Source organism: Hipposideros armiger, unplaced genomic scaffold (assembly GCF_001890085.2).
Source record: "Hipposideros armiger isolate ML-2016 unplaced genomic scaffold, ASM189008v1 scaffold_738, whole genome shotgun sequence".
NCBI lineage: Eukaryota > Metazoa > Chordata > Mammalia > Chiroptera > Hipposideridae > Hipposideros > Hipposideros armiger.
In genome coordinates this window covers 437493-463121 of record NW_017732088.1, presented here as the reverse complement: position 1 = coordinate 463121, position 25629 = coordinate 437493, and the positions used below count along the sequence as shown (strand labels likewise).

General features: G+C 39.5%; 1 protein-coding gene across 4 annotated transcripts in view; it reads right to left on the bottom strand.

The window, feature by feature from the left end:
• Window positions 1-6290: 6290 nt before the first annotated feature.
• BRCC3 (BRCA1/BRCA2-containing complex subunit 3) overlaps window positions 6291-25629 on the bottom strand; it is a 54278-nt gene continuing 34939 nt past the window's right edge. For 3 of the 4 annotated variants that reach the window (XM_019627634.1, XM_019627632.1, XM_019627635.1), the window contains 4 exons: window positions 12983-13114; window positions 12398-12441; window positions 8617-8786; window positions 6291-7518 (listed from right to left, as the gene is read on the bottom strand). In XM_019627634.1, coding sequence (XP_019483179.1) covers window positions 8635-8786; window positions 12398-12441; window positions 12983-13114 — 328 coding nt within the window. In that variant the 3' untranslated portion in view covers window positions 6291-7518; window positions 8617-8634. Of the gene's footprint in view, window positions 7752-8616; window positions 8787-12397; window positions 12442-12982; window positions 13115-25629 lie in introns of all 4 variants that reach the window. The other variant, XM_019627633.1, reaches the window with a different exon arrangement.

Below are 25629 nucleotides of genomic sequence, written 5' to 3'. Positions count from 1 at the left end.
GTTTCAATGTGTGCATCTCTCAGACGTGTTTGTGTGTTGTGCAGGGAATCCTTTGTTGAATTATAGCTATTCAACTTGTAACTTCAAGGGGAAAGAGCAAGGGGATCTCTCATGCCACCATGCTTCTGACCTGTTTTGTTTTAACAAAAAGAAATACTACATCTTATCCCCTCAGCTAGGACCTTAGGGAGTACAGGACTGAGAGGAAGAGGCCAACCTGCAGCTGCAGGGAAGATTTTCCTTTTTTTTTTCCATTTCTATAAACAACTTTACATAATTTACATACAATAAAATTTCCCCCCTTAAAGTGGACGATTCAATGCTTTTTAGTATAGTCATAGAGTTGTGCAACCATCACCACAGTAAACTTTAGAATACTTTTATCACCCCAAGAAGAAACCCAGTACACCTTTTTGCTGTCATCTCTTTATCCCCCCTCCCTTCAGCCCCTGGCAACAACTAATCTGCTTTCTGTCTCTATGGATTTCCCTGTTGCGGACATTTCATATAAACTGAATCATACAATATATGTCCTTTTGTGTGTAGTTTCTTTCACTTAGCATAATGTTTTCAAGGTTCATCCACGTTGTAGTATCAGTAATTCACTCCTTTTTATGACTGAATAATATTCCACTGTATGGATAGACCACTTTTGTTTATCCGTTACATTTAATGGACACTTGCATTGTTTCTACCTTTTGGCTATTGTGACTAGTTCCATTATGAGCATTCATGTATAACGTTTTGTCTAAATACCTGTTTTCAATTCTGTGGGATACAGACCTAGGAGTGGAGCTGCTGGTTCTTATTGTAATATTCTATGCTTAACTTTTGGAGGAACCACCAGACTATTGTCTAAATTGGCTGCACCATTTTACATTACCTTTGGCAGTGACAAGGATTACAGTTTCTACATATCCTCATCAACACTTGGAATTATCATCCTTTTGTTTTCTAGTGTGTTTGAAGTAGTATCTCATGATTTGGATTTGCATTTCCCTGATGATCTTTCCATGTGCTTATTGACAGTTTGTGTAACTTCAGAGAAATGTATATTCAGATCCTTTGCCCATTTTTAACTGGTGTGTCTGTGTATGTGAGAGAGAGAGAGAGAGAGAGAGAGAGAGAGAGAGAGAGAGAGAGAGAGAGAGAGAGAGAGAGAAGAGAGAGAGGCCAAAATCCTTTATTCTGGATACTAGACTCTTATATGATTTGCAGATATTTTTTTCTCACTCTCTTGATTGTCTTTTCACTTTTTCATAATGTCCTTTGATGTACAAAAAAGTTTTAATTTTCATGAAATCCAATTTATCTTTTTGTTTTGTTGCTTGTGCTTTTGGTGTCACAGCAAAAAATTTATTGCCAAAACCAAGGTCATGAAGATTTACTGCTGTTTTCTTCTGAGTTTTTTTTTTATCATTTTAGTTCTTACATTTAGGTCTTTGAAACATTTTGAGTTCATATTTGAATATGGTGTGGCATAGAGGTCCAACTTTATTCTATTGCATGTGGATATCCAATTGTCCAAACACCAGTTGTTGAAAATACTATTCTTTCCCTATTCAATAGTCTTGACGACTTTATTGATAATAAGTTGACCACAGATGTGTGTGCTTATTTCTGGACTCCCAATTTATTCCAATGATCTATATGTCTATCCTTGGGACAGTAGCAAATTGTCCTGATTATCATTGTTTTGTATAATTTTGAAATCTTGAATTGTGTTCCTCCTCCTTTGCTCTTTTTCAAGATTGTTCTGGCTATTCACTCAGTCAACAAATTGGCTTTCGCCACAATCACTATCATTTTTACAAGTGCCCTTAGGCTTGAACTTCACGTTCTGTTGCAAATGAAGTCAGTTCTTCTGGGGAGAGGTTAGGAGCTAACTGTTTCCTAGTTTGTTTCTCCCCCTAGGCAAAATCTCTGAGCCAGGCCTTTGGACGGAGGATAGGGACAATGACAAGCTTCTCTCTGAGAGACACTCCCAGGAGTCCAACAGTCAGTGGAGGAGGGGGCAGTCGCTTAAGGGCCTTTCAGCTTGCCTTTCCTGGTGTGGAACCTCCACCTCATGAACTGGGGCAAGGGTTATCAGGGACCCAGTATTCTCAGGGCACCATGCCAAATTTAGAGCCTCCATCCTATGAGTGAAAGCTGGATGGGAGATGGGAACCCCTGCCTGGCAACTGCGTTTGCCTGGGACTTAGTTAGCCTCAGCAACAGGTAGCCGGGGGCAGGATGAGAAATGCTGAAGTCCTGCTCCTTCTGGGAAGAAAGCCCTGCAACTGGGAGCTGGGAGGAGGGAACTGGCTATCCCAGTCTGCAGTGGAGTCTCCTTTCTAAATTGGGTGAAGGGAATAAGGGAGCTGTTCTCAGTTCGAACACTAGAGATTCTTACCCAGTTTTTAGATTTTCTTGAATACTTTTGGCTTGCTGTTTGCCCTTAGGAATACTTCCAGAGACTTTAATTTCTTCTGAAAAATAATTTTCACCGGTTTCACTGGGGAGTGGGTCTGCCGGTCTCCTTATACTGTCATACTGGAAGTTAATGGAAGTTTCTTCTCTTAAAGTTGCTGAAGTTAAGGAGGGAGAGAATTAGGGGAGGCCGCAAAGCTGCTCATACCAGCAAGCACTGCTGTGACTTGACTTTTGGGTTTAAGTGGCCATTTGCCACAAATGAACTTTTAATGGCAGCTAAGGCACCAATGAGGTGGCTTGTTTCAGTCCTACTTCCTGCTGCTTAACTATCAAATGTATATCAACAGGTAGCATATGCTGTTGGATCCTGGGCAGTCCTTTTATATCCTTTAACCCAGACCACGCAGCCTCTGAGCATGTGGGGGGAACCTAATTCTCCCTGCTCTCACCCAACACGTAGGTGCTACCAGATCCTGGGGAGTCTATCTTATCCCCTAACCTGGCCCTGTTTATCTTTTAAAAGGGCATTTTAACTGTAGCAGCTTTGTCAAGCACAAGCACAAGGCTGACAGATTTGGCTGGTTAAGCCACACAAACCCTTGTAAGATTCACTTTATCACTTACATAGTCAGCAAATGGGAGAGAAACCAAAGGTACCAGCTCCCTGTGGTCTTTGTGCCACACACCAAAACGGACAAAAATTAAATGAAAGGGGCTGGATGAGTGCACTGTGAATTGTGAGACACTCCATTGTTGATGAGCCTCTGCTAGACTACAACTAAGCAGTTTAATCGTCTACATTTGTCCCCTGACATGGATGAGGCAGTGAGTGACCCTTTTACCTCATTGGAACCCAGGAGGCAATGAGAAATTGGCTCATGACTGCCTCCCCGGGGAGGTAGGGACGTGGGTGGCAGATGGCCTCCGAGCATTTCTTTCTAGGTCTCCATTCTGTTTAACAGGAGGATCTCAGGCTCTTCTGCCAACACTCAGATCAGCTGTGGTTCAAGCCTCGACTGTGTGGCATATGTGGATGTCATATGGGCACCAGGGCACCATGGCAGAGCTGTTACCCTACACACATATCCCTCCAAATTAGGGAATACAACACTACAATCCAATCCAGAGGCCCCATTCAAATACTGCACTATCCTAACGATTTCTTTTTTTCCTTTCTGGTCCAAAATCCAATACAGGAACACAAATGTACACTTAGTTTTCATGTCTTAAATCTCTCAATCTGGGGAAAATCCTTGGCCTTTTCTTATTTTTCATGTCCTTGATAGCTAAACCTCCAACTAAGGGTGACACCGTATCTTCTATTTTGAGATTTAAGCCTCTAGTGCAGCGGTTCTCAACATTCCTAATGCCACGACCCCTTAATACAGTTCCATGTTGTGGTGATCCCCAACCATAAAATTATTTTTGTTGCTACTCTATAACTGTCATTTTGCTACTGTGATGAATTGTAATGTAAATATGTTTCTGTTTTCCGATGGTCCTAGGTGACCCCTGTGAAAGGGTCATTCGACCCCCAAAGGAGTCACGACCCACAGGTTGAGAACCGCAGCTCTAGTGTAATTAAACAGTGTAGCTTAGCACAGGTAATTTTTGAAAATTTTTCTTTGCTTCCCTTCCCTCTGGCCAAACCTTAATGATTGTTTACTCTGCATACCACTTTCAATGGTTCTGTTTACTCCAGACCTCATGCATACCAGGCTCAATGGCCCTGCTTCCTCAAGGAAACCTCCAGGACACTGACTTGAAAGAAGTTTTTCCATCTGCCTAAGATCCACTCCTATTCCTGAAACAAACCAGCCTCTTGGAAGCACCTTTCTCCAGGAATTGCCTGACCAACTGCCCCTTTCCTTTCTTCTGCTTCTCCTTACCTGCCTATGAAACCCTTTGGCCATTCTGGCAAGAAGGGGATGGCCCTTGGACAGGAGTCGCCCTCCTCCCAGAGTGCTGGCATTTTGAATAAACCTGCTTTCCCCCGCCACCAACCTGTGAGCAGCCAGACCTTCAGCACAGTGACACCCATCCATCTGCCTTAGTGTCCATTGATAACACCCACCTGAATCAGCAACTACAATGATGGTCACCCAAAGGCGGCTTCCTAATTGCATCATTTCTTCTATGTTTATTACTTGGTTTGTACTATAAAGAACTTTCTTTCCTCCCCATCTACATATTTCTTTTTTTATTAGTGCAGATTCAGATTCTTATATTATTCTAAGGGTGATAATCCTTTACACTCATTATTTTGATACACAAATTGTCCCAGATTTGGCCACTGGGAACCCTTTTCGGGCTGGACCCATTTCCTTACTTTATGTCTCAAGAAGATGGGCTGAGCTTACCTCATACTTTCAGCCCCAGCACTGGAACCAGCCATTTCTCACATGGGGGTGGGGGGGGGCGGTGCGGCTAGTTACCTTTAGTGAAGAACAGTATTTGAGAACCAATATTTGGGTGTCACATGTGCTCATGGCTACCGAGGTATCTCTTTTAGTGGACAGAGCAAGGAAAGGTATGTATGTATGTATGTACACATCTCTATCTGTGCATATATAATTGTTTTTTTCCTTTGAAAAAGTTCATATTAATACTTCCAATTTCAGTCAACACCATGAACTTCATTTTACCCTTCCTCCTTTTCATGTTTGCACCTCATTTGTCTGACGCTGAGAAACCTAGCTCCCCCTTTCTTCAATATATTTACTTATTTGCTCAATCAGTTTACTTATGTGTTTAATGTAACCGATTGCTGGCTGATGTGCCATTAAGACAGCCAAGTGGAACTATGTAGTTGACAGGTAGGAATGCAGATCTAGAGTTAAGATAAAGGTCTGGAGGGAGACACAGATTCACCTGTCAGCTGCTTATAGGCAAGCAAAGGTAGAGAAGCCTATGAAGGAATTTGAGAAGAAACAGCCAAAGGGAGAAAACAGAAAAGAACAGAATAGCAGAAGCCAAGAGAGATCGATTTCAAGCAACAGTGGCCAATTGTGTCAAGACTGAGAGATTCGTTAAGAACAGGAAAAGCATCTATTGGCTTTCACTATGTGGCAGGAGTGGTTTCAAATGAGTGATGTGGGCGGGGGTCAGAATGCAAGGAGTTGAATGAATAGGAGATGAGAAAACAGAAAGCAAGTGTAAACTGTTCCCATCAGAGAATCTGTGGGTTGTGATTGTAAACAGAGAATCTGCTGACCAGAAGGGGAGACAGGGCCGTGTGCAGAATACAAGAGATTGTGTAAAGATAAGCTGGATAGGTGCAGGTGGGACACGTCTTGTTGACATCACTGTTCCTTGGGATGCTTAACACTTTTAAAGACTGAACACTGAGCTAAAAGGAACCTTGTTGGTCATCTACTCTAACCTTATAAACCAAGAAAATGAGCCCAGAAAGGGAAAGGGGTGTGTGCTCAAGGTTGACCTGTAAAAATATCCAAATCATTTTATTCCCCTCAGATTTTCTCTTTATCACTCTTTTCTTATTTCATAAAATAAGTACCATAACTCCTAGTACTTTATTTAGTGCTTACAATTTTTTATTTTGCAATAATTATAGACTTACAGGAAGTTGCAAAAATAGTACAGTGAGTCCCATGTACCCTTCTCTCCATTTCCCCCAGTAATAAGCGCTTACATAAGTATAGTTTGACTTCAAAACCAAGACACTGAAAATGGTACAATACTCCTTACTAGACTGCAGACCTTATTCAGATTCAGCAGGTTTTACATGCATTCATTTGTGTGTGTGTGTGTGGGGGGGTAAGTCTAAGTAGCTTTAGCAGATATAAAATCATTTAATTAATACCATAATCAAGATACAGAACTGTTCCATCAGCACAAAGGAATTCATTGTGTTATCCCTTTATAGTCACACATATCCCATTCCCCCTCCCGCCCCTAACCCTGGCAACCATTAATCTGTTCTTCATTTTTATAATTTTGTCATTTCAAGAATGTCATATAAATTCAATCATATAGTATGTGACCTTTTGAGACTGGCTTTTTTCATTCATCATAATACCCTTGAGGTCCATCCAAGTTGTATCAATAGTCTGTTCCTTTTCATTGAAGAGTAGTATTCCATGGTGTGGATGGGTGGTTTAGCCACTCACTCAATTGCAGGATATCAGGGTGCTTCCAGCTTGAGGCTATTACAAATAAAACTGCTAAAAATATCTGTGTGTAAGTTTCCATGCCACATAGGTTTTCATTTCTCTGTGATAAATGTCCAGGAGTTCAACTGCTGGGTCATATGGTATGTGTATGTTTATTAAAATTTCCGAACTATTTTCCTGAGTGGCTGTATCATTTTACATTCCTATCAGCCATGCATGAGATCCAGTATGTTCAACAGCATCTGGTATTTTCAATATTTTTGTTTTAGCCACTCTGATAAGTAGACATAAATCATTGTGGTTTTAATTTCCATTCCCTGATGACTACTGAAGTTCAACATCTTTTCCTGTGCTTATTTGTCATCCATATATCCTTTAGTGAAATGTGTATATGTCTTTTGCTCATTTTCTAATTAAATTGTTTGTTTTTTACTGTTATATATTCTAGATTGATCAGATATATGGTTTGAATAGAATTCTCTCAACAAATTCCTCCTGTTAATTTTTTTGTAGAGCAAAAGTTATTCATTTTGATCGAGTTCAATATATCAACTTTTTCCCTTTTAGGATTGTGCTTTTGGGGTGAAGGCCGAGAACTTGTTGCCTAGCCCAAGGTCCTGAAGATTTTTCCATGATTTTATTTCTAAAATTTCATAGTTTTATATGTTACATCTAAGTCCATGATACATTTTTTATTCATTTTTGTATAAGGTGTGCAGTTTCGATCAATGTTCATTTTTTTTTTTGCCTATGGGTGTCCAGTTAGTCCAGCGTCATGTGTTGAAAACACTATCCTTCCTCCATTGAACTGTTTCTGTACCTTCATCAAAATCAGTTGGGTATATACCACACCGTCTTGATTACTCTAGCTTTACAGTAAATCTTGAAGTCAGGTAATGTGAGTCCTCCAACTTTTTCTTCAAAATTGATTTAGCTTGATTAATTTTGCACCTGGGTATTTTCATCCTTCCTATAGGGAAAGAAAAGAATAGAGAAGAACTGTGGCCATGAGAAATTAGGGAAAATACAGCATTTCACTGCATATGCCCTAGGGTGGTGGTTTTCAGACTTTAGTATGCCTTAGGATCAGCTGGGAAGTTCATGAAAATGTCTGGGTTCCACCCCCAGAGATGAATTTTGACTTCCAAGTGATTCTGGTGCAGGTGGTTGTGGACCACACTTTGAAATATGAAAAACAATAATCTAAGGAGAAATAAGAAAAAGACAAAAAATAAAACATTTGTCACTGTTGTTGGGATTGAAGCTCTGTTTTCTTTCTTTCCACCTCCTCCAATTCCCACTTTAATTTCTAGTATGCAATAGGCTTGACTCTTCTGAAGACATACTTACCATTTGTGGTTATACACAGTAAGAATAATGCAACACAACTTTTTGAAGTATGATTTTTGTTACATCCTAAATCCGAAACACTTCTGGAAAAACACATTTATGCTATAATTGAAGTTCCTAGATAAACAGGATCTGCTCGATACAAATGTGCTTGGCAGTCAAATATGATAGAACTCATCTATTTGGTTAGAAGGGCACCCAACATAGATTCAACTCTGAGAGGTATCTCAGAATACATAGTTCAGGGATCAAGAAGGAAGACATAACTAACTCTGTGTACTTATTTTCTTGTCCAACATAAACATCATAACTACAAAATGGAAATATTAAATACTCCCCTTCCTTTAGCTTATTCTAGGGAGTGAGTGTATCTGGAAATGGAAATAAAGATTTTCAAGTTAAACAAGGGGGAAATAAACATTTAAAATAAATACACTCCCTAGACATCTTATTACAGGTCGTCCTTGCCAGGGCACCTTCCGTAGCCTTTAAAAAAAAAAGCTTTTCATATTCTACTTAAATCATCTTGCATATGCCCTTTGTAGGCCTGTTACAGGTAGGAGTGTTCAGTGAGCCCCAATTAAGCTTTCAGGAAGACATCTTGTGTTTAGTTCATGCATAAAACTCATTCCTTGGGATATGAAAAGAGCTGCTCCATTGTCTGCCTACACACGAGGTGTGTGAATTTTCAGACCATTGAAAAAAAAGGTTTTTTTACCCCATTTTGTCTCCCACTTTATTCTAGAGAAGAGAGTTCTTGCATAAGCTCTTCCTTTTCTTGTTGCAACTCCTGCAAATGCTGCTGGTTTTGCTCCAGTCTGTCCTCCAACCACTGTAGGAGAGGCCCGCTGACTGCTGACATCTGACTGCACAGATTCTTGGTAAACACTTCAACAGGAAAAACACAGATGAGACAACACTCCACCACCAAAAGCCCCCCAGCTGTGAGCACAGAAAGAAGGGGTTGGAAGCGGAAGCAGAAAAAGTGCGGTAAGTAGTACTGACAGGCCAGCCAAAGCAAAGACAGAACAGCTAGGCAAAGACACCTATTCTGAGGCCATCGTGAACATCCCTGGATTCATCAGCCAGAGGGAAGCCTGGCTAATCAGAGAGCAGAAGACTAGCTCTTTACTCCCTTAGGCAAAAGCGCTGAGAGCTCCAGAAGGGTTCTTTCCCCAGCCCCGTGTAAATGACCATAACTTCCTAGAGAGCTAGCTAGAACTCTGCCTTCTGCAACTGAGTTTTCCGCAAGTCCAGGAGAAAAGCTGCCTAAGAAATGTTATGTACCTTGAAAAAATCAGTATGTTGATTCAACTCACTCTTTTCAAATGAGGAAAAACCAGAGATGAAGTGTAAGGGACGTATCCTCTTTCATGCCTTTTACTATGAATGTTCCACTCACGGTGAGACCAGGATTTGATGGCACTCTTTTAAAAACAAATTCCACCTAATGGAAATATATTTTTCTCTCTCATACTACATGACTTGCTGAAAATGACCACTGTAATACTGTGGGGTATACCTTCCAAGATATAGGTATATATACATATATGTGTATACACGTGTGTGGTTGCATACTTTGCAATAAAAACTGTATGGCTGTGGATGTTACTTTTCCCCCACATAATGATATGCCACAGTCATCTTTCTGTGTCAGTAAAGATCTAGCTTTCCTTCTTAAGGGCTAACCAGTATTCATCAGAATGGATGCGCCAATTTAATAAGTCCTCTATTGATGCACACCTTTCAGCAGCATCCAATTTTTTGCTATTACAAAGACTGCAATTAATACCCATTTAAATTTATTTTTGCACACTTGTGCTACACATTTTTCATGGATACATTTGTAGAAGTGGAATTGCTATATCCAACTCCATGTATATGTTAAAACTGATTATCTGGTAGTTTCCAGATTGTGCCAAATGATATCTCCAGGAACAGTATGTGGAGTGTTTACTATTCCCCCATCCTCACGTATTTCTCTCTCAATTTCATCTTCGCCAAAAGAGAGTGTGAAAAATTGATTATTTTATTTTAATCCACACTTCTTTTAAAGATTACTGCGAACAATTTGATTTTTTGGTAGGGGGTCTATTCAAGTCTTTAATTCTTATTTAGTCTTTTTTTTTAAAAGATTTTTATTGGGGAATTGGGGGGATGGGAACAGTACTGGGGAATTGGGGAAAGGGGAACAGACAAGTTGCTGTCGTTTTGTTCTTCAATCTAGTTGTGGAGGACGTTGCTTCTCTGGCCCAAGTTGGCACCATCATTGCGCTCTTCTCTGGCGAGGCAGATCAGTCGCCGGCTTCTGGACGGCCGCTCACTGCGGCTGCTGGCCGCTCACGCTGGCTGCTGGCCACACACGGTAGCCCATGGCAATGCACTGCCACAGGGACTGCAGCCCACGCCGTCGCCGGCGACTCATGGTAGCCCAGCTCCAGGTTGAGCTGTTGTTCAGCATCTTAGCTGTGGAGGGCAGTGTCACTGGCCCTCATATGTGGGATCCGAACCGGGGCCCTCTGGCATCCCAAGCGAGTTCTTAACCATCGCGCCACTCGGCCGGCCCTAGTCTTTTCCTTTGAGTTCAGGGTTTCAGATTATACTTAGGCCATTACCTCCCCAGAGTTTGAGAACTACCCTCTTATATTTGATTCCTGTATTTTTTTTCCTTTTAAGAAAGAGCTTCACCGGGGTATAATTTACAGAGAATAATATGACCCCATTTTAAGTGTTCAGTTCAATGAGTTTTGACAAATGCATGCCGCTTGTGACCACTCCTGGTCAAGCTACAGACCATTTCAGTCAGCCCACAGGCCCCTCTGCAGCTCCCTTTGCAGTCAATGCCCCTTTACCTCTGGCTGCAGCAGCTACTAATGAGCTTGCTGTCACCAAAGGTTAGTTTTGCCTAGTCTTGAATGTCATGTAAGTGGAACGGTAGAGTATGCAGCAGGTTGTGCAATGCTTCTTCCACTTGGCAGACTGCTCTGGAGATGCGTCCAGGTTGTTCATGTATCAGCAGCTGTTCTTTTTGTTGCTGAGCAGACGTCCGTTGTGTGGATGGCTCACGCTTTGTCCACTCACCCACGGACAGACACTCGGGTGTTTCCACTCTTTGGCTATTGCAAAGCATGCTGCTAGGAACATTCCCATGCACAGTTTTGTTTGAACACGTGTTTTCAACTCTTCGGTGCATATGCCTAGGAGAGGAACTGCTGGGTCATTTGGTCACTGTAATTGCTGACCTCTTTCCCAAAGTGCTTGCACCATATTTAATACTAAAAGTTTAAATCTACCTGCAATTTATTTTTGTGTAGGATATTAGGTAGGAATCAAACTTTCCTCCAAATGGAAATAAACGAATATGAGTCCAGGCAGATTAACACTGTCTCTTTTGTTCAGCACTGAACCCCAGTGCCTAGACTAGTGCCGAGCTGAGAATAAGCACTCAAATGTTTCTTCAATGAATAAACTAACGAATGAACTGTCCCAATGCTGTTTAGTGAATAATTCAACCTTTTTTTTTATTTGAAGCAACACCTTCCATAAATATAAATTATTATATCTACATGGGCCTGTTTTGGGGGCTCTATTCAGTTCTACTGATTTTTTTGTCCACTTCTGATTAAATCACTGTACCTTCAGAGTACCGCTACATCTTACATATGACCAACTTTGACCTCTTTGCCATGTTTTACTTTCAGATAGAAATGATGACACAGATACACTAAGTCATCTCTCTCTTCTTTTCCTCTGAGTATTTGCGTGTAACACTTGAAGGCCTCCCCTTTTCCCTCACTGGTGACTTTGCCAGCCACTGGGGAAGATTGCACAGAATGGCCTAGGGGTCAAAGTTACACAGGAAACATGAGTGGGTAGGTGGATATATTGCATAAAAGTAATTCTGTAAATCGTATTTGCGCTTGTTGTCCCTTGGCCTTGTATAGGAAGTCCTTCCATTTTATTGACATGAAATAATTTCCTCCCTTATGCCCTCCTTTGATCCTTCTGTCTCTTCATCTCCTTCAACTCGCACCACCATAGGCTGCTAATGGTACACTAGAAGCAGGTTAGACCAGCTCATAAGAGCCAACTGTTGAAATTTCAGGAAGCACGCAATCTGACTGAGGCCATGTCAGTTGTTGAAAATCTGCCATGGTAGGGGTATTATACCATGGCCACCGGCAAATACACCACGTCAGGGTCCTCCCTCCTCCCTGAGAACTGGTCGGCAGAAGTGCGCCAGCGCAGCACTGAGGAGGCCTGCCGTAAAGCTTGCTCCCGTCCTTCCTCCAGTCTCACTCTAGGTAGCAGTTAGCTTATTCAAGGGTCCACGGCATCGAGCAGAAAAGTGGGGAGCAAGAAAAATGACTGGCAAAGCTCTTGCGAAAGGAAACTTGAGCATCGCTTGTACCCATCACTTCGATCATTTAAACTACACGAGCTTCTGTCAGCTACGTATTTCAGAGATCACCGCCTATCCGCAGGAAACACAATCTTACCTGAGCCATTATGGATCTTGGTTACTGAGTCCAGATGTGTAAGGCTAAAGGAATAAAAGAGCTTAGGTGAGTACCAAAGCAGCAGTGAAGGGAAAACAAAACGGTCCCAGACTATATAACAAAATGATCAACTGTCACCTGTAGTAGATGAACATGTATAGTTTAAATTTCTATTATTGTTACACTTTTCATGGTTTTTAAGATGTGACTTCAGGCAGAACTTCGAGATAAGCCAGAGATAATTTTGAAGTTACTGTCTTTCATTGAAGCCTTCACCTAGTACACATTTACTGGGCAAGACCCAGGGCTTGGCAACAGGGCTACTAAGATATTGTAGTTTATTTATTTTTTTTACAACCAAAAAAGTGCCTTTGCCCTTGAAGGTTCCAAAGTGATAAACACCCGTGAAGAGCCTGTTACCACACAGTGTGCGAACCACCATGGTTGGAGGAGACCACTGTAAAGCATTGGCACAGACAAGGGGAAGGAAAGGGGCTCCAGAGGTGAGCTGCTGAAGATGGAAGGACAGAAGAGAACAGGGCCCGGGCCTGAGAAGCGGAGCCCGGGAGTGCGGAAGGCCTCTACCTGTGGATCCTCCGATATGCGTCCTGCTCCTCTTGGCACAGGATCTTGGGAAGCTCGACTGCTGATTCAAGGCACACTTTCCCGATGGTTACATGAGGGACGATGTGGATGGGGATTTCGATTCTCTCGTACCTGCAAGACAACCGCTTCAGGTCACTTTTTTGTTTGTTTCCAGCTTTCTTCAGGTATAATTGACAAGGAGGAATGATCTCATATATGGTTTACAAATTGATGCTTTGATATACACACATTGTGAAATGATCGCCGCACTCAAGCTAATTAACATATCCCTCACCTCACACAGTTCCTTTTTGTGATGAGAACACTTAACATACTTTCTTAGCAAATTTTAAGTCTATAATGCAGTATTGTTAACTGCAGCCACCATGTTGAACGTTAGATCTCCAAAACTCATTCATCCTGAAACTGTACCCTTTGGCTACCACTGCCTCCTTTTCTCTTCCACCTCCCCAACCCTGGCAACCATGATTCTACTCTCTGCTTTCTATGAGTTTGATTAGTTTGGATTCCACATATAAGTGAGACATGCAGTATTTTTCTGTGTCTGGCTTATTTCACTTAGCATAATGTCCTCCAGGTTCATCCATAATGTTGCAAATTGTATGTATATATATACACACACCACATTTTATTTATCCTCTTGCCCACTGACAGACATTTAGGTTGTTTTAGTATCTTAGCTATTGGGAATAATGCTGCAATGAACATGGAGGTGCAGAGATCACTCTGAGACCCAGATTTCACTTCCTTTGGATATATGCCAAGAAGTGGCTCAGTTTTTCATGCTGAGTTGTCATAATGAGAAGTTTTTTATAGTTTCAATAGAAATTTGGGGATACGGCATGCTTCAAAGGTTAAACATTTCTGTAATTCATTTAGCAGCTCAACTTCAAAGTGGATAGAGTTCAAACTGAGTTCACGTGGAGAGCTAATTAGAAGCATATTTGCAGGGTCAGTATTTTCTAGTATCATAGAAAGTCTGAGTCCAATTGTGTAAACTTAACAGAAGCCTTGGGAGCCCGAGGCCCTTGTGCTTGCTCCACAGACAAGGCTAATTCACACTGTTTTCAGTCAGGAAGTTGCCATGAGGTTGAACACATTGACCACAAAGCCTGGAGAAGAGGACTGGCAGACTCTTCAATGACTCCATTAGATTCATTATGTGGATGAGATTACTCATCTAAATGGTCGCTAGTTCTAACTCAGCATTCACCGGTGGCCCTCACTTCTCATTCTCTGCCCTGGGGGAGCGGGGGATAGGTAAGACATTCACAAATACTTGCATTTTCATGCTAGTGTGGGAGAAATTGATATTCTGGCTACCAAGGCCAACCTACTTCTCACCCCAAATACAGCTAAACTCCACCTACCAGAGGGTTCAGCAGAGCCACCAGGCTGAGGGCCCCCGGCCTTGTGAGACCACATTAGCACACAGCGGTACAGCAGCATTAAGATCTAGCTCCCTCTCTCTTTCCTACCCAGCAGAACGTTCCTGGGCCCCAGACCACAGTGTACGCATTGAGAGAACACAAATGATGAAGCATTACAAGCAACCCTCCCTTCCCAACATCCAAGTCGCCAGGGAGAAAGTCATGTAAGAGTACGTAGTAGCTGCCTGTGGTTTGCATAAGGTCCTCGGAAGTAATACACAGCGACTGTTATTACTGACATTTCCAGAAACCCTGAAGTCAATATGCTGCTGCTATTAGTGTGCTTAGCAGGGTTTCCCACTGAGTTTGTCAGGTCCATGAGCACAAATGGTTCCAGTGGTCCCCCGAAACTGGATACACATCTTTATAAATTCTTAGTGGGAATAGCTAGAGCTTGTGCGAGTTTACTCAAAACTACAATCCCAGGAGCTAGGAAAGGTAGAGATCCAAAGCTTAGCAGGGATTTTGCTTCTGCTAATGAACTAGATGGTTAAGACCAATCATCTTGTAGAGAGCAAGTATTGTAGACTAGCTGGGCCAAATAAAATGGCATCTGTTGGAAGTTACTGGATAGTTACCGAAGCAGTAAATCATTGTGGGGTCAAGGTCTGGAAAAGGAGGAAAATTCAGAGAGATGAGCCTGGCATTCAAAGACAATCTTCCTGGAAAGGCATCTGCTAATTCCAGAGGAGGAAGCTTATTGGCTGGGGAGCTGAAGAGAATTTCCAAAATGGCTTATGTGTCTTGGGTGACAAAATTGGGGTTCAGGGCCTGTCAAGGCGGGGAGAGGCCCTGGTAAATTGTTTCTAGGCTTTGGGTTGGGACCTCAACAGTACACATACTAGGAGTAAAAACAGACCAGCCCTTACAGGGACTGGAGGCCCAACTTTGTATCATCTCAATTCCTAATTGGATTAATGTGAGCTGATAATTCTGCTACCAGTTATGATGTAGAAGGTCACCAAAGACCATTACACCTACCATATCAACAAGAAAACAGATAAACAAAAAATACAGATTAAAGACAAGATGTACATGGGCTGAAATGGATTTAAAAAACAGGACCCAATTAAATGCTCTCTATAAGAAACTCACTTTAGATGTAAGGTCACACTTAGGCTGAAAGTAAAAATATGGAAAAAGATATTCTGTGCAAATAATAACCGAAAGAGAGCAGGACTATACTTACAGCAGACAAAATAGACTCTATGTCAAAAACTGAACTGCTACAAGGTCAAAGAAGAACAGTAGATAAGGATGAAAGGGTCACTTAACCAAGAAGTTAAAGTAATTCTAAAAATTTACACACCAAACATCAGAGCTCCCAAATATATGAAGCAAACAGACAGAACTGAAGCGACAAGTTAACAGCAACACAATAGTAGTAGGTGATGTTAATATCCCACTTTCAAAAATTGATCAAACCAGGCAGAAGGTAAATAAAGAAATAGAGGACCTGAACAACACTCTAGATTAATTAGACCCAACAGGTATATACAGAATATTCCACCCAACAACAGTAAATTTACATTCTTCTTCTAAAATGCATGTGGAATATTCTCTAGGATTCATTTTGCGTTATTTGGCATACAAATCTTGTACATGCTTTGGTGTTTCTATTTGCAAACAACACTATTGTCTATGAGCTTAGCAAGGTCACAGAATACAAGATTAACACAGAAAATATCAGTTCTGTTTTTATATTCTAACAGTGAGCATTTATAAATGGAAGTTTTTTAAAAATGCCTTTCAAAATAACATTATTATGAATAATGCTGTAATGAACATAACTGTGCAAATATCTTTGAGATCCTGCTTTCAATTCTGTTGGATATATACCCACCAGGGGTTGCTGGATCATATGGTAATTTTAGTTTTAATTTTTTTAAGGAATCCCCATATTGTTTTCCATAGATGCTGCACCATTTTACATTCCCACCAACAGAGTACAAGGGTTCCCAACTTTTTCACATTCTCACCAAACACTTGTTTTTTTCCATGTTTTGGATAGCCATCTTAATGAGTGTGACGTAGCTCATTGTTTTGATTTGCATTTCTCTAATGATTAGTGATAGTGAGCATCTTCTCCTATGTGTGTTGATCACTTGTATATCTTCTTTGAAGAAATGTACACTTGAAATCATTTGCCCACTTTTAAATTGGGTTGTTTTGTTGTTGTTGAATTGTAGGAATTCTCTATATATTCTGAATACCAACCCCTTATAAGATACATAATTTGCAAAAATTTCCCCCATTCTGTAGGAGGCCTTTTCACTCAATTGTGTCCTTTGATGCACAAAAGTTTTCGTTTCTTTGTTTTTTTTTAAGTTTAATGTAGTTCATTCGTCTATTTTTGCTTTTGTTGCCAACTCTCCAATATTGCTTTTATGAGTGAAAATCAGTACAGACACTTTGGAAAATTACTGGCATTATCTACTAAAGCTGATGATATACATACATATATACATACGTATTCCACTCCTAGGTATGTACCCAACAGAAATACCCAACAATGTGTGTTTGCCATCCCGAGTCAGTTCTATTTCCATTACCATGTATTTGACGCCTTTTACCCTCATCATATAGATGATGTACTACAGAATTGTACACCTCAAACCTATGTAACTTTACTAACAATTGTCACCCCAATTAACGTTAATTAAAAAAAGTTTCTAGAAAAAAAATAAATACCCAACAAATCTACACATGTTCAGAACAAGAATATTCATAGCAGTACAATTTTAAGAGCATTTTAAAAACTAGAACTATCTCTCAGCAATAGAATGAATAAACTGTGGTATACTCATACAATAGACTGTATACAGCAATGAGAATTACTAAACTATTACCTCATGTACGAATCTCACAAATGTAATACTGAATGAAAGAAACTAGAGAGAGGAGTACATATTGTATGACTCTAAGTACATATGGTTCAAAAGTAGGCAATGTATTATATACAATTGTACACTTGAAGCCTATGTAGTTTTGTTGACCACTGTCATCCCAATAAACTGTAATAAAAAATAGTAGGCAAAACTAACCTATAGTGTTAGAAGTCAAGATAATGGAAAACCAGGATTCCAACCAAAACATCTGGCTGCGGAGCAATGTTCTTTATGCTATATTGTTTTTCCAGAAAAAAGGGGGGAAAATCCAACTCATTTTATAGCTAAAAGATTCCTGATGCCAAAACCACACAAGAGAAATCAAAGACATGAACACTTTAAAGCTAATGTCACTTATGAACATAGATGCAATAATTTTAAACCAAATATTAGCAAATAGAATCTACTTTGTATTAAAAGAACAATACATCATGGCAAAGTAGGGTTTCTCTCAGGAATGCAACACTTCAGTGTTCAAAAAGCTTTCACTGTAAGTCATAACCTTTACTAGCTGTAAGGGAAAACAATCACATTATCAACTCAGGAAATGACAAACAGGCATTTGCTAAAACTAACTAAAGAGACATTCATGGTTAAAAACTCTCAATAAACTAGAATTAGAAGAAACTTCCTTAACTTAATAAAGGAATATAGAGTGTCTAGCATAAAACTGTAACAAATTCATGCTTAAGGATAGAACGTCTGAAGTATTCCCATTAGAGTCAGAAAGACAACGATGTTTGCCATCAAATTCTGACATTCAACTTTCATAGGTCCACACCAATGAAATAAGAATGCTCCTTGGTATCTATCCAGAGAAACCCAAGACGCTAATTCAAAAAGATACATGCACCCCTGTGTTTACTGCAGTGCTATTCACAATAGCCAAGACTTGGAAACCAAAATGCCCACTGGTAGACGACTGGATAAAAAAACTGTGGTAGGGCCGGCCGAGTGGCGCATTGGTTAAGAGCTGGCTTGGGACGCCAGAGGGCCCCGGTTCGGATCCCACATATGAGAGCAAGTGACACTGCCCTCTACAGCTAAGATGCTGAACAACAGCTCAACCTGGAGCTGGGCTGCCGTGAGTTGCTGGCGACAGTGTAGGCTGCAGCCCCTGCTGCAGTGGATTGCCATGGGCTACCGTGTGTAGCCAGCAGCCAGCGTGAGCAGCCAGTGGCTGCTGTGAGCGGCCATCCAGAAGCCAGCGACTGATCTGCCTCAGCTGGGAAGAGCGCAATGATGGTGCCAACTTGGGCCAGTGAAGCGACGTCCTCCACAGATAGACTGAAGAACAAAGGGACAGCAACTTGTCTGTTCCCCTTCCCCCAATTCCCCAGTGCTGTTCCCATCCCCCAATTCCCCAATAAAAATCTTTAAAACAAAAAACAAAACAAAACTGTGGTACATTTATACAATGGAGTATTACTCAGCCATAAAGAATGAAATTTTACCATTTGCAATGATATGGATGAACCTAGCGAACATTATGCTAAGTGAAATAAGTCAGATGGAGAAAGACAAATACCATATGATCTCATTTATACGTGGAATCTAAAGAATAGAATAAATGAGTAAACTAATCAGAAACAGTCTCAGAGATACAGAAAAAACCTGACGGTTGCTAGATGGGAGGGAGGTGGGGATGAAGGAGTAGGTAAAGGGATTAGAAAGCGCAAATTAGTAGTCACAATATTGCCATGGGGATATGAAAGATAGTTTGGGAAATGTAATCAACAATGTTGTAAAGATTTTGTAAGGTGTCAGATGGGCACTTGTCTTATTAGGGAGATCACTTCATTGGCAGTATAGATGCCTGACCACTGCGCTGTATACCTAAAGCTGAAGCTGAATTTAAAAAAATAATAAAAGGCCAGCCAAGTGGCTCAGTTGGGTAAGAGTGCGAGCTCTGAGCAACAGGGTCGCCGGTTCGATTCCCACATGGGCCAGTGAGCTGCACCTGAGCTGAGCTGCCACTGAGCTGCCAACAGGTGGCAGGATGGCTCAGCTGGTGAGAGCACATGCTCCTAACAACAAGGTTGCCAGTTTGACTCCCACATGGGATGGTGGGCTACACTCATTCGCAACTAAGATTGAACACGGCCCCTTGAGCTGAGCTACCCTGAGCTGCGGACGGGCGGCCCAATGGCGAATGGACTTGGAGCTGAGCTAGCTGTGCCCTCCACAACTAAGATTGAAGGACAACAACTTGGCTGTTCCCCTTCCCCAATCCCCCAACACTGCTCCTTCCCTAAATCCCCAATAAAATCTTTAAAATAATAATAATAATAATAATAATAATAATGTTCCTAAAACAACAATACACACACATATGAATATTGGAAAGAGTCACACCCATCATTATCTGCAGCTGATATGATCATCTATTGGATTGTCGGAAAAGTCATGACGTATTTTTTCTGTTTTTCATTGCAAAAATGCATCATGACTTTTCTGACAACCCAATACATAGAAAATCCAACTTAATCCCATGACACACTACAATACTACTATAGAGAGTTCAGTAGTGTGTCCAGTTACAAGATCAACATAGAGAAATCTATAGCACCTATACAGCAACACTAACCATCCAGAATTTATAATAGAAAAAGCACAAAAGTCCTATTAAGAAGAGTAACAAAAACTATGGATCTAATGAGAAATACTATAGTGGGTGTTTGTTGGTTTTGCTGCCACATATTCTCTCTTCTTTCTTCCGGACATTTTCAGAACATACAAAGAAATCATGCAAGTCAGCAGGGAAAAAAATAAAGAACTCTATAGAAAATAAAGCAAAGGATATGAATGGGCAATTCAGGGCTGACAAACATATAAGAAGATGGGCACCCTCAGTAATATGTAGCAAAAAACATTTTACTGATATGCTACTGCTCATTTGTCAGATTGGTAAAGATTTGTGTATGACATTGAGAATGATCCTGTACACTAGCTTTGTGACTTTGAGTAATTTTCTTAACCTTTCAGTTTGTTTCATAGTAAAAGGGGGCACAGGGTTGTTAAATGAGAAGATGCACATCAAATACAGGACAGTTTCCATCCACAATAACCTAATTTGTCAAGTGTCTCCCCAGTATCTATTGATAGAACCATATGGTTTCCTCCTTTAATTTGTTGATGTAATGAGTTATATTACATTCTGAATCATTTAGATTTCCTGAATCTGAATGAACCTTACATTTACGAATTAAACTGGTCATTGTGTATTATTCCCTAATATACTGTTATATTTGATTTGTTGATACTTTATTCTAAATTTTTACACCTATGAGTGAGATCGGTCAAACAGTTTTCTCTTTCTATGCTATCTCTAATGAGCTTTTGGTGTTAAAATTATTCTAGCTATTTAAAAAAAAAAACAATTGGGGAGCTCCTTTTCATTATAGTCTGGAAAGATGTGTAAACTGAATTAGAACCATCTATCCTTCAGTTGTTAGAATTCAGCTGTAAAGCCATGTAAGCTTGATGTCTTCTAAAATCATCAATCCTTAATCACCATTTTGTCTCTGCTTTGATAACTGCACTAAAGTTTTCTATTTCTTAACCAATTTTGGTATATTTTCCTAAGGAATCATCCATTCCTTTAGGTCTTCAAATACTGATCAGAGAGGTCATGTACTAACAGGTTACTTTTTTTCCTTTTAATTGGCATGCAAACTGGCTGTATGGAGTACAGTTTAATGAATTTTAACACATGTACAGATTCCTGTAACCCCTTTAATGAAGATATGGAATTTTCCATCACCCACCCTAAACACTCCCTCATGTTATCCCTTTATACTCACACCCTTCCACCCATCCATAAGCCCCAACAACCACTGACCTGTGCTCTAACTCTACAATTCTGTATTTTTGAGGGTATCATATAAATGCAATCATATAGCAGGTATGTGATGCAGCCTTTTGAGGCTGGCTTCTTTCATTCAGCCTCTGAAATTCTTCCGTTATTGCCTGTATCAAAAGTTCATTCCTTTTTATTGCTGAGCAGTTCTCCATTGTATGGATGTCTTCAAGTTTGGTAATCCATTCAACTATTGAAGGAATTTGGGTTGTTTCCACTTATGGCAATTATGAATAGAGCTGCTATAAACACGTGTATAGGGTTTTGTGTGAAATTGTGTTCATTTCTCTACAGCAGATAAAAAGGAGGAATACTGCTAGGTCACACGGTAAGTGTATATTTAACTTTATATGAAACTGTCAAATAGTTTTCCAAAGTGACTGTACATTTCAACCAGGATTTCATGCGATTTCCAGTTCTCCATCGTTGGTACTGTCAGTATGTTTTACTTTAGTGACTCTAATAGGTATGTCGGGTACCTCATCATGGTTTCAATTTGCATCTCTCTAATAGCTAGTGATGTTGAATATATTTTCATGTGCTTGTTAGCCACTTGTACATCTTTTAAAAATGTCTATTCAAGACTTTTGGCCCATTTTTAAGCTGAGCTGTTTGTCCTTTTATTGAGTTGTAAGAATTTCTTATATATTTTGGATACTAGACCCATATCAGCTATATGATTTGCAAATATTTTCTCCTATTCTACATGTTGTCCCTTCATTTTCTTGGTAATGTCTTTTGATGCACAAAAGTGTTTAATTTTTATAAAATCAAATTTATCTGGGTTTTCTTGTTATTCATGCTTTTGGTGTCATAGCTGATTCCATTGCCAAATCCAATGGCATAAAGATTTACCCGTTTTCTTCTATGTGTTTCATTGTTTTAGCTCTTCTATTTAGGTCATCGATCTACTTTGAGTTAATTTTTGTACATAGTGTATGTGAATATCCAGTTGCCCCAGCACCACTTGCTAAACAGACTATTGTTTCCTCATTGAATGCAGTGGGACCCTTGTTGAAAATCAACTGGCCATAGATATACAGGTTTATTTCTGGACTCTCAATTCTATTCCGTAATGGTCTATACTTATGCCAGATCCACAGTTTGGTTACTGAAGCTTTGCAGAAAGTTTTGAAGTCTCGAAGTGTGATTCCTCCAACGTTGTTCTTCTTTTTCATTATTTTGACTGCTCAGGGAACCTTGTAATACCATATGAATTTTAAGATCATCTTTTCCATTTCTGTCATGTGGTATATTATCCCAGTTAATTTTCTTATGTGAACCTGATTTGTATGCCTGAGATAAATCCCAGTTGGTCATGGTGTGTAATCCTTTTAATATGCTGTTGGAATCAGCTTGCTAGTATTTTGTTGAGGATTTTAGGATCTGTATTCATAAGGAATATTACTTTGTAATTTTCTTTTCTTTTTTTGGAGATATCTATGTGTGGCTTTGGTATCAGGATAATGTGGGCCTCAAAAAAATGAGTTAGAAGTGCTCACTCCTCTTCTATTTTTTGGAAGAGTTTAAGAAGGATTAGTGTTAATTCTTTAAATGTGTGGCAGAATTACCCAATGTAGTCACCTGGTCTTGAAGTTTTTTTTGTTGTGAGGTTTTTTACTACTGATTGAATCTATTTAATTTTTTATAGGCCTTTTCAGGTTTTCCTTTTTTTTTTTTTGAGCCAGTTTTGGCAATTTGTGTGTTTCTAGGAATTTGTCCAATTCATTTAGGTTATCTAATTTATTGACATCCAATTGTTCAGTTTTACTTTATAATCGTTTTTATTTCTGTAAGATTGGTAGTAATGTCCTTACTTTTATTTCAGATTTTAGTTACATAGGTCTGCTCTCATTTTTTTCCCCTGTCAGTATAGCTAAAGATATGTCATTTTTGTTAATCTTTTTTTTTTTTAGATTTTATTGGGGAATTGGGGGAGGAGAACAGACAAGTTGCTGTCTTTTTGTTCTTCAGTCTAGTTGTGGAGGACTTCGCTTCACTGGCCCATATTGGTATGATCATTGTGCTCTTTCTGGGTGAGGCAGTCGCTCACTGACCATTGGATGGCCGCTCATGCAGTTACGGCAGCCCAGCCCCAGGTCAAGCTGTTGTTCACCATCTTAGCTGTAGAGGGCGCAGCATCACTGGCCCGCATGTGGGATCCAAACTGGGGCCCTGCTGCTCAGAGCTGGCGTCACAAGCCAAATCCTAACCAACGTGCCACTCAGCCAGCCCACTATTTTTTTAAGTTTATTGGGGTAACAATGGTTAGTAAAATTACATAGGTTTCAAGTGTACAATTCTGTAATACATCATCTATATATTGCATTATGTGTTCACCACCCAGAGTCAGTTCTCCTTCCATCACCATATATTTGATTCCCTTTACCCTCTTCTACCATCTCCTCTCCCTGCTTTCCCTGTGGTAACCAATAAACTGTTGTCTGTGTCTATGAGTTGTTTCTTTGTCTTGTTCCTTTGTTGCTTTCAGTTTTATATTCCACCTAACAGTGAAATCATACGGTTCTCGGCTTTTTCTGTCTGACTTATTTTGCTTAGCATTGTAATCTCAAGTTCCATCCATGTTGTTGATCTTTTCAAAGAACTATCGTTTGGTTTATTTGGTTCTATTTATTGTTTTTCTATTTCCTATTTTGTCTTCACTCTAATATTTACTATAGCCTCCCTTCTGATTGCTTTGTATTTAGTTTGCACTTCTTTTAATAGTTCCTTAAAGTTAGGTTATTATTTCCTTTTTAATGTAGGCATGTACAGCTATAAATTTCTCTCTGTGCACTGCTTTTGCTACATCCCATAAATCTTGTTGTGGTGTGCTTTCATTTTCATTAGTCTCAAAATCTCTAATTTATCTTGTGATTTCTTCTTTGTCCATTGGTTAAGTGTGTTCTTTAATTTCCACATATTTGTGAATTTTCCAGATTTTCTCTATTAATGGTTTCAGATTTCATTCCATGTTTGTAGAAGATGTTTTGTATAATTTCAGGGTTTTTTTTAATTTGAGACTTGTGCAGACTAACATGTGGTTTATCCTGGAGAATGTCCCATGTGCACTTGAGAAGAATGTGTATTCTGCTGTTGTTGAGTGGAGTATTCTATGTGTCTGTTAGGTATAGTTGGCTTATACTGTTTTTCAATTCTTCTATTTCTTTTTTTTTCCTCTAGTTGTTCTATCCTTTACCAAAAGTGTGGTGTTGAAGTCTCCCACTACTATTGTTGAACCATCTACTCCCTTCAATTCTGTCAATTTTTGCGTGACATATTTTGGGGCCCTTTTTGTTAGGTGCATGTGTGTTTATAATTGTTATATCTTCTTGGTGGATTGACACATATATCATTATATAATCTCCTCTTTTGTCTCATAACAATTTTTGTCTATTTTGTCTGATAACAGTGTAGCTACTCCAGTGCTCTCTGATTACTATTTGCATGGAATATCTTTCTCCATTTTTTTCTTTTAACCTACTTTTGTCTTTGGATCTAAAGCAAGTCTTTTGTAGAGCTTTTTGTTTGTTTTGTTTGTTTTATTTATCCATTCTGACAATCTCTGCCTTTCATTTGGGGAGTTTACTTAAGTTTACATTTAACATAATTACTGATTAAAAAAAGACCTCTGCCATTTTGCTATTTGTCTTCTACATGTCTTACATCTTTTTTTGTTCCTAAATCCCTCCATTACTGCCTTTATTTTTGTATTAAAAAGACATTTTCAACTGCACCATTTTGAATCCCTTCTCATTTTTTTACTATGTATCATTATTTTCATAATGGTTGCACTGCAAATTACAATTAACATTTTAATTTGTAAAAATCTAGTTAAAATCAATACCAACATAGTTTCAATCATATACACATTGCTCCTATATAACTCCATTCCCATCCTTTTGTTATTACAAATTACATTTTTATACAATATGGGTATATCAATAGATTTATAACTGTTCTTTATGTTAGAGAAAAAAAAGTAACAAAACTGAAAATACATTAATACTTTCTGGTGTTTTTTATTTATTTGTGCAGATGCAAGTTACTGTCCAGTGTCCTTTCATTTCAGCCTGAAGGACTCCTTTTAGCATTTCTTGTAGGACAGATCTACTAGTGACAAAACTCTCTCAGATTTTTTTTTACCTGGGAATGCCTTAATTTCTCCTTCATTCTTAAAGGATAATTTGGCCAGAAATAGAATTCTTGCTTGGTAGTTTTGTTTGTTTGTTTGTAATTAGCATTTAGAATATGTCATTCCACTGCCTTCTTGCATCTCTGGTTTCTGATAAGAAATTGCCTCCTGATCTTATTGAGAATCCCTTGTATATGAGTCACTTCTCTCTTGTTGCTTTCAAGATTCTGTCTTTGGCTTCTAACACTTTGATTATAATATGTCTCAATGTGGATCTCCTTGAGTTTATCCTGCTTAGAGTTCTTTGAGATTCT